Below are 9,953 nucleotides of genomic sequence, written 5' to 3'. Positions count from 1 at the left end.
GTGGGACTGTGCTTCTCTGGGACTGAGTTTATTACAGCTTATGTTTCTCTGTCTGGTCTCCAAAAGAGGGTCTGCAGCCAATGACGAGTAAGATTCCCCACGGGGGGGGGGGGGGGGGGGGACAACTCAAGCCAGGCGGGACCCTACAGAGACCCCGATGAGCTGCCTTATGAGATCTGGGAAGGGCCTTGCCTCCCTTTTCCCTATGCTTGAGAAAAGCTGCTGCTGACTCTTGCTGCTCCCTCTCACCTAATTGTGAGAGAGGTCTTTGGAGCGATAAGATCAAGCTCTTTCTGCTCAACTCTATAGAACTGTTTCAACATGAGAGACTTTGCCCCCCAGGGAGGTGCATACAGCACCTTAGTCATCATGCTACTATATGCTTCGGCTGTTTTGGGACAAATAATTTCGGTTTGAGGTAATTTTCTGACGTAGTGGATGAGTTTCACAGACCGTGTCTAAAACAATGCCACTTTCTTGTATGTGATCAATAAAATCCGTCAGTCGGTCTGATTCGGGACTCCAGTCTTTCGAGGCTGCGAGACCCTTGGCCCGCTGAGATTTAACCGCATTGAGTGTCTGCTTCTTTCTTAAAGCTTAACCCAAAGCCGCCTCTTCTCGCCTCCCCACAGCCTGTGTTGCGCAGGACGCAACAAAATATGATGGCATAGAACCTCATGGTGGATTTTTGACTGACAACATGACTAGGCATAACTACCAGGACTGAAATGAGGTGGCAGCCATTTTATAGCATACACACACCTTCTCCCAGTTATTCAATATACTTTAACTGCTACTATGAAGTGGTTTTGCAGATGTAAGTAAAATCCCTTATCATTATTTTAAACTACAGAGCTCAAAGTAGCTTATCTTCATAGCTGTTGCCTGAGGGCAGGCTGCTAATTAAACAAACACATAAGGGGGTCCTCTGTAACCCTCCTCAGAGATTAGTGTGGGGGTGTGTTAGGCAAGCTAAAAATCTAGCATGTCCCTGAAAACAAAAATGTGCACATGTTTCCAGGGTCCCAGTTTTGGGGCATCCACCATTTTGTAAAATACAGAGTATCAAAATTATATAACGAAATCACTTTAATGTTATTACTCCTAGAAACGTTTTATGAATGTTTTGGAAAAAGACATATTACTGTATTAAATAACCTGCATTTCCATACTTCACTGCGGAAAGAAGGGTGCTAGAAAAATTGGTTAAAAATTAGAAAATGAAGTTCTTGGGGTATCTTTCACAATACTTGGACCAAATGAGAGTAGTTTTGCTTTTGGAGTCAAGATGTTTTTTAAAAAGCATGGTTGTAAACATTTACAAGCATCATCCAGTTGAAATAGATATTTGTTGTACATATGTTTTGAAAGATTTAAAGGCCAGGTCACGATTTCTACTCTTTCCAAAGCCTCTGCATTCCCAAGCTGAGTGTTTGGTGGGAAAGTGAAAGGGAGATATACAGATTTAACTATCAAGTTGTGACAGAGTGGGGATATGAGTTACTCTTTAAAAAATGTCTTTTGTAATATTTTATTATTGTTTCTGCTTTGTTTCAATGCTAGTTATAAATTGACTCAGAGAGGGTGGGGTTCTCTGAACTAGGGCCATTCTCTACTGTCCCCCAGAGCTGGGTTGGGGAGGTCCAGGCAGAGAATCGCCTGTCCTGCTGTTGCTGGGAGGCTTTGGGGGGCTTGATCTGGACTGTGAGGGGTGGAACGAATTTCTGCTCAAGAGTGGTGGCCAACGTGTTTTTACATTAAAGTCTTACATTAAAATACAAAAATATACCAACAAATAAAATAAAGCACTTCCTACGTGGCAGGACATAATTAAACTAACTTCAGGTAAAATATTTCCACACATTCAGACATTTTCTAAAATTCCTAACTTGTTACATAATCTTTTGTCTCTTTCTGTAAGTTAAAAACAGAAGTCTTTGATTTTGAGAAATTTAGATATAAAGGGGCATGTGAGGGTTGGTCAGTTGTAAAATCACTACCCCTTGATTAGATTATGTTTGTAGAGGTTTATTTAGGATTAGCAAAGTTGTTACATTAACCCTTTCCTTTAGTTTGAAGAAACCCAATCATCCATTATTAAACCTATCTGAAGACTTCTGAAATGTAATCTCTTGGAAGAAATGGGTGTGGTCTTTTAGAGACTCCATATAAGGAGATTCAGGGAGCCAAACTCATTCTTCTCCAGAACAGTGTTTGGAACTCACCTGGCTGGGGAGACTTTTGAAAGCTACCTTTACGACACGTGGAAGGCTTGATCTCTGAGCTGACTTCTTTGTGTTATTACTTCCACTGCAAGCCTTGGAGAGACCGTGGATATGCTCCTTAGGTGAGTACACAGTTGAACACAGAGGAGTTCCTGTAACTTTCTTAACAGATAACAAAAACATTTTCTAATTTTAATTTATCCGCAAACTGTGGTTGTTTTGTGAAATTACATCATTTGCAACTTAGTGAAAATGATTCCATTCCTGTTTTGTTTTCACATCTGGTGTGTATGTATATTGGAAATAATATGGTAGTTCATTTTAGTTAATCAGTTGCCTGTATACACAAGAGAGATGACATTTCTAATATATACCTAGATAAGCATTCAATGATTTGGGAAATTATTGTTTGAAAATGAAGTAAATATTTCTTTGAAAAAACATGAATTTTTTTACTTAAATTTTAAAGAAGCTTTGAAATGATTGGACAGCTAGAAAAGAGATATTGGTGGCCATACAGAAATATGATAAATTTGAGGGGCATCTGTATTTAGCTTGTATAGATAAGATAACCCATTTTATTTTGTTTTGTTTTGTTTAGCCAAATAAATTTTAAAAACCATAATGTTTTTTTGGTGCTGATTAGGAGCATTATATCTTGTCAAAAGGTGAAGGAGTTCTTCGTAATCATTTTAAAGAATTGGAAGATATAGCCACTCTTTAATTTGATTTCATTCATTAAAGAAGTATAGATAATAAAGAGAGGAGGGCAAATTCAGCACATTGGTATAATCATGTACAAAGATTCTGGTTAAATTTTGAAACAATTTGACAATGTTTAGTTTCCTCTTTATTAACTCTTCATGCATACATATAGTGTTTTGTAAAAAAAAAAAATACAGTTTTGGGATGTAGATTCTGATTGAGGTGAAAAAGGATATCAAAACAACAACAAAATGCTCCACAACTACATGAAATAAGGAAAGTAGAAGCTTATTTAAACATCCTATGCTACATCAGTGATTGACTTTGAGCATTATGATTAATTTTTAGAACTTTCAGAACTACCACCTAGAGCTATAAGTTGGGTCAAACTCCTGAAACTCAATCTATCTGCACAAATTAAGATCTCAGCAAAACTAAGGTTCTCATTTATGCAGGAGAAAACAGGGCAGGAACTGGATAGTGTTGGTTGGAAAGCCAAGAAAGATCTCTACAGAGATTGAGAGTTCTCCTACGTCTTGGTTTTCCATTTATATCTTGGGCAATATCAATCTTGTTCTCCTCCAGACACAATGTTATTGTGTCACAATCTGTGTCAAATTTTGCTTAGACCTTTGTGTATTCAGGTCAGAGGTATAAATGCCTGATTTTCTTCCCTCAGAAAAATGGACTCAGACATCTTACAAGCTTTCCAGGAAGAACTCACCTGCCTCATCTGCGTGAATTACCTTATAAACCCAGTCACCCTGGGATGTGGGCACAGCTTCTGTTTGCCATGTCTCTGTGTTTCCTGGGAGAAAGCTGAGAGCCCTGCTCATTGTCCTCTGTGCAGGGAACCACCACAGCAGACAAAGCTCAAAACCAATATTCTTCTGAAAAATCTGGTGTCCATTGCCAGAAAGGCCAGTCTCCGGCAATTCCTGAGCTCTGAGGAACATATGTGTGCATTACACAAGGAGACAAAGCAGATCTTCTGTGAAGACAATAGGAGCCTGCTCTGTTTGCTCTGCTCCAGCTCTCAGGAGCACGAGGCTCACAGACACTGCTCCATTGAAGAGGCTGCTGAGGAATCCCGGGTAAGTGATGCCTCTGAGAGCACTTAGAAAGCTGGAGGGGATGGTACAGCAAAGAGATGATAAGGATGTGAGGATCGTGATGATTAAATCCTCTTTACCCAATGCCAGATACAATGATCAAGCTGTGAAGAAAATAAGGGTCTCTGTGATGTACATATTTACTAACACTGGGCAAAGAAGTAGGGTAAAGTAAATTGGAATTATAATATACAAGCATCCAAATTCTATGCAAGATATCACAAAATCTGAAAAGCAGTCATGCTAAGTAAAATCAGAATTTTACTGAGTATCCCTAGACAAATGACTACATTTGTGATCCTTGTCAAAATCTTCAGAAAGTGATCATTAATGAGGGTGAATAGGTTAATGTGATGATCCTTCAACTCTCCCTAAAATACTTTTATCTAGCATCCATCATTTGGGGTCTGAAACCTAAATATATTTGCTTCTCTGATACTAAAATTTAGTTATTTTCCAGAAGAAGCTGTCAAACCAAATGACATCCTTATGGGAGAAGATCCAAGAAATCCAAAGAAATCTCAATAAAGATGGCAGGATATCTGACCAGTGGATGGTAAGTATGAGACTGTATTTTGCTCTGAATCAGGTTGACACTGACATGCTAGAAACTTATCCATTAACAATTTGAGCTGAAAGCATCATGTGTCATAAAGTTTTGTGAGAAGGTTAAACAAGAAACTTCTGTTTTCAGCTTATGGTAGCAAGACTTTTAGGATTTTTAGACTAATGTTTCAGTCACTTTGAAAAAGAACCATCAGAAATATGTAACCAGTTTCAGAAGGAGGTACATAGTGTGATTTGGACAGCTCAGTAATCATTATTCAGAGTCATGGGCAAAATTTCTTAGGTGTAAAATCAATCCCAGTTCTGAAGGACAAGTAGATGTTAAAAATTCCACAGTATTTCAGACCGACATTGCTGTATGTCATACATTCTAGAAACTAAAGAGGGTATCACTGAGAACTGCAGGTATTTAAGTCTGACTAGTACAATGAGCCCAGGGGGATAAAAAGGAACTTTGACCAGCAATTTAAGATTTATTTCTGTGATGATTGGAACTAATACTGCAGGAAGAGAAAGTGAACAATATTGCTTCAAGTAGGAAAAAATGTAACATGTTAAAAATAATGACAAAATTGAACAAAGAAAAAGACTGGGTTTGGAGAGTAAGAGAGTGAATCTATAACTGTTGGGAGGAATATGCGATGGAATGAGGAGTAAAGTCCTTGTAAACAATACAGGAGCCAGTGGCCTTATGGAGAATGGAAGCACATTCCATACAGAAAGGAGGGCAGAAAAAGGGCTGGGAGGATGGACATCAGTTTGAGGGAAGATGGTGAGAATTTCAGGCATATCTTTTCTGATGGTTTCTAGCCTGAGTAAAATGCAACATTGCTGCTAAGAGGGAGAGGTCAGCGGGTGGAGTGGAGAGGTTTGACACTAGAGACGGATTCACTAACCCAGAGATCAGAATATCGCATATACTGTTTGCTTGTAGTTTTTCAGATTTGAGAGGATGAGTGTGAAAGAAATAATCAATGAGCAGCTTTTCTACAGTTTCAAGATTCATGAAGCGGGTAGAAGTGGTTTGAGAGAAGAGTGGGATGGGCTGTTGGTATAGTTAAGAATGGAATATAAATAAAGGAAAGGAATGAGTTTGTGGTGTCTGATAAGTAGGAGGACATGAATTTAAAATATACGTAGCTTACTGGTAGACAACAAGAATCAGCAAACTAGATGCTGTTTAAGTGAAGGAGAATAGGTTGGCCTGAGCATGTGATCTAGGAAATCCATCTCCCTGCAGAGTTATGTGTATCGACATGAGCACTTCACAAGATCTGCTTATCATGCACTGCGTGACGTTCTCCATCAGGAAGAAAAGCAACATTTAAAGAGCCTAGAAAAGGAAGGCTCAGAGATGTTTAAACAACTCAAGAAACGTCAAGCTGAAATGGTTGAGAAGAAGATAAGCCTAAGAGCAATGTATGAGGAGCTCGTGGCCATGTGCCATAGACCAGATGCAGAGCTGCTCCAGGTAGGAACTGAGCACCTGTCTAGAAATATTTTATGTTATCAGAAGCCCACACCTTTGACTTCCATTATTTGGTAACAAAGATATATTTCTGCACCTCCTGCATCTATGGTAGAGGTGGGGGGGGGGGTCTCTTCCAATTGGAAATTAGCTGCAACTCCTGACCTAACCATGAACAAGCAGGCTTTATAGGACTGCGATCATGGAGATTCCCCAGGGAATATTTCCCTGCTCAAAATCTCCTTTGGCAGCTTCCTTCACTGAACACTAGAAAGGAACAGTTTAATCATAGACGTTCAATTTTGGTCCATAATTGGGAAATGTGGAGACATGTGGTAAAAACTCCAGTATATTTCCTTGTCCTGTTGGGATGACCTTGGTTTCATTTGCCATGAATTTGGGGCATGTACCCTTTGGGGACAAACCTTAGGATGGACAAAGTCCACAGAGAGCTGAGGGTGGCAGCTATGCGCAGTCACACACTTGTCCTCTCTGCTCGCCCTCAGGGTTCTAGTTCATCAAGAATTTAGATTCTGACAATGTATTGTGCCAAGATTATCCTTAGGGAGTAAAAGGAAAATGAATTTACAGGACAGCTTGGGTGGTGGTGATTAGTACTTTTCTGAAGTTCCCAAACCCTAAGACTGGTTGGCAGAATACACTATTTTTGATGAATTTTAAGTTTCTCTTTTCTTTCCTTACAGGAATTAGGAGACAAACTGACAAGGTAAGTTTCATCTTCAGTGCTAACTGTGGCTCATGAGGGCTATGAGAGATTGAGCTACTTCTACCAAAGTGCAGACATAATTTCTTTGATTATGCCCAATTATTTTTGCATCCACATGTGCATGTTTTACTGAATATGATTTCCTGTCCCTTTGATGAGAAGTTTGCCTTTTTCCTTTCTGTGGTAGAGGGAGCTATGTATAGTTGGGCTCAATCAGCAGTTTCCAGAAGAGCAGTCATTTATGATTTTAGATTTCAAAATCAGTGAGAACTGAAAGTGCAAAGAGGAGGTTTTCCTAGACAACAGGTGACAGAGGCAATTACCTCTGAGAAATGGGGGTGGAAGCAGGCCAAGAAGAAAAGTGAGAGAGATTCCCTAAGAATGGCACAGTTCTATCCCACGATTGTGCAGAAAAGGATTTAAATGAAGAACGTTCAATTAAACGATGACGACTTTTCTTAAACAATGTGTGGTTGAGAAGCCTTGGGCACCAGAAAGCATAATTGCATCTTCCTCCCTGTAGGAGTGAGCGGGTGCAGCTGGACGTGCTGCAGCCTCTGCAGCCACAACTGCCTGCGCGGCCCATCACTGGACTGGTGGACAGGCTCAACCGCTTCCGAGGTGAGTGTCGCACATTGGTGGGAACACCTGGCAGGGCCCTTCAAGAGTGATTTTTATGGGTGATCTTGTCCTCTTTCTTACTGTTCATCATGTAGAGAAGAACAGCCTGCAAAGAGGCATGTGTGGTCCTACTTAGTCACAGACTCACTATGCGGTGTTTCCCCAAAAATAAGACCTTGCCAGACAATCAGTCTCTTGGAGCTAAAATTAAGACCAGGTCTCATTTTACTATAAGATCGGGTCTATGACATGATATGATATGATATGATATGATATGATATGATAGAATAAGAATACCTGGTCTTATATTAATTTTTGCTCCAAAAGATGCATTAGAGCTGATTGTCCGTCTAGGTCTTATTTTGGGGGAAACAAGGTAATAGGGAAAGATAAAGTGAAAGCTGGTATAACAGTACATGGGATCAAGATTATCAATTATTTATAGATTTGATAAGTTACTTATAAAATGAAAGTTAAGACACACTTCAGAAAAGGTCTGCTTGAGCCATAGAAGTATTATCACATGAAAGGTCAGTGGCTCACTGAGCCATAGAAAACTGGATATTCAACATATTCCAATTTCAACTAAGGGCAGTAAGTTAGATTTTTAAAAAAAGTTTTACTGTAAAGTTTCTGAGTCATAGAATGTATAACGTATTTTTCAAATTACACAATTAGAAGAAAGCAAATAAAAATTACTGGGGAAATCAAGAATTTATAAACAGCAATGAAGTAAGTTGGTGATGAGGCCATATATCGAGCTCCATGGTAAACCTGAACCTGGAGGGTTAGTCTAGCAGAAAGCGGAAGTCTAGTCCTCATTTGGAACCAGCTTTCAAAGGCAGACAATGATTAGAAGGAAAGCACTTCTCAGATGGCGTGTTTAGGTTTTCATCTTCAGTGTTAATTTGTCGACTTAACTGGAATATTGTCATATCCTGGTAAATATAACCCCATTTATTTGTTCTAAGACGTAATATTTTTTCCCCTGAGAAGAGATCGTGGAGGTAAATTATATTGTTATGGATTTGGAGGCACAGGTGTCCAGCTTTTCAGGTGTCAAGAAAATAACCAGCTTCAAGTACACATGACTTCCCTCTCCTTTATGATCTCTGAATTTTTAGGAAGTTTTTCCCATTGTAATTAGGTATGTGTTTCTTCAGGAGACATGCTGGTATCATTTGAATCCAATATTTTCCAGTCAGACTTGCCCTTCTATCCTTGGGGGTTTTTGTTTTCTTCCTAGTGAGACACTAAGGAGAACCTTTCTCTCATAGACAATTTCATTTTTAACATGATTTTGACTAGAATATTCTCCTCTCTCCACAGTGGAAATTTCCTTCACCAATGAAATAACCAATCACAATATCAGGCTTCTTGACGACGTGAGAAGTCTGAGTTTTAGGGGTGACAGTCATTATGCATCTCAGGATCCTGGAACATGTAACTATTATTCTGCATGGGGAGCCCAGGTCTTCACCTCTGGCAAACATTATTGGGAGCTGCACATGGATGACTCTTGGGACTGGGCTGTAGGGGTCTGTAAGGAGTCCCGTCTAAGGAAGAATGGCACACTGATTGGGTCTCAGGATACATTTCTCCTTTTATGTCTGAAGGAGGATAATCATTACACTCTCTGGACCACCGCCCCAATGACTCGTCAGTTTGTAGAGAAACCTCTGGGCAGGGTTGGTGTGTGCCTTGATGCTGACAGTGGAAGTTTGAGTTTTGTGGATGTTGCAAAGTGTTCCCTCATTTGGGCTTATCCTCATGGCATATTCAACTTCCCTGTCAGGCCTTTCATTTATACTGGCCACACATGAGGAGCATTAAGTGTTATCTGAGGGAGCCAGTCTCAGTTGAACCAAACCAATGATACTTTATTTTCTTTTAAGCTTGTTCTACTTTCATGTAACCTTGTTCTTTGGTTATTAAATACAAAACTACTATGAAATGAAAAAAATTGTTTGTTTTAGCTTCTTTGCATGAAAATCATTTCTTTTGCACATTATCCACAAAAAGCACTGTGTGGCCACATTAAAACGGCAGAGCGGTGGGGATGGCATAGACACCTATGGCCATGGGAGGGGCACTGCCTTCAGTCTGGAGGAACTGGGAAAGGGGGCACCTTTAGGTCCAAGTGGTCAGATGCCAGGCCATGAAGGAAGACGGGGTCAGGAAGCACAGGATCTTGCCCCATCACAATCCTGCATCATCTGAGGTTACCCCAGGTTTTCGATTCTCCCATCCATTTAGTCTGTGAGGAATCCCCTTCCCTGCCCAGTGCTTTAGGAGCTTTCAAGCCAGAAGTGCCAGGCACTGCCGAGCACTTTTAGAGAAGAACACTGCCCATCTCTGGTGACTCCTGGGTGGAGTTATACAAATAGTGAGTGTGGGATTCTAACTTAATGGTTTTAGGCTGGAACACAGCATGCCCATCATGGATAGACCTGGTTATCTAAAATGTCCGTGTTAGTGGAAAAATGTTCTTTTATGGGTGAAAGCATCAAATAGGAGATATCAGTGGT

General features: G+C 40.1%; 1 protein-coding gene across 1 annotated transcript; it reads left to right on the top strand.

Annotated features, from left to right (window-relative positions):
• Positions 1-1,508: 1,508 nt before the first annotated feature.
• Positions 1,509-9,316, top strand: LOC141572334 (tripartite motif-containing protein 43-like). Its single transcript, XM_088789945.1, has 7 exons — positions 1,509-2,347; positions 3,610-4,024; positions 4,503-4,598; positions 5,850-6,080; positions 6,782-6,804; positions 7,328-7,425; positions 8,755-9,316. Exons 1-7 carry the CDS (start codon positions 2,337-2,339, stop codon positions 9,246-9,248), a joined length of 1,368 nt encoding a protein of 455 aa, XP_088646071.1. The 5' UTR covers positions 1,509-2,336; the 3' UTR covers positions 9,249-9,316.
• Positions 9,317-9,953: the final 637 nt, after the last annotated feature.

This window comes from Rhinolophus sinicus, chromosome 14, assembly GCF_057876585.1.
Source record: "Rhinolophus sinicus isolate RSI-liver-muscle chromosome 14, RSI-T2T, whole genome shotgun sequence".
Taxonomy (NCBI): domain Eukaryota; kingdom Metazoa; phylum Chordata; class Mammalia; order Chiroptera; family Rhinolophidae; genus Rhinolophus; species Rhinolophus sinicus.
The sequence above is the reverse complement of the archived record's forward strand: the minus strand, read 5'-3'. Positions and strand labels throughout refer to the sequence as shown.

Bases quoted from the DNA above. Each gene is read 5' to 3' on its own strand.
- LOC141572334 (XM_088789945.1), top strand. The intron at 4,599-5,849 runs GTAAGTATGAGA...ATCTCCCTGCAG, and splicing joins GGATATCTGACCAGTGGATG to AGTTATGTGTATCGACATGA. The intron at 6,805-7,327 runs GTAAGTTTCATC...TCCTCCCTGTAG, and splicing joins TTAGGAGACAAACTGACAAG to GAGTGAGCGGGTGCAGCTGG.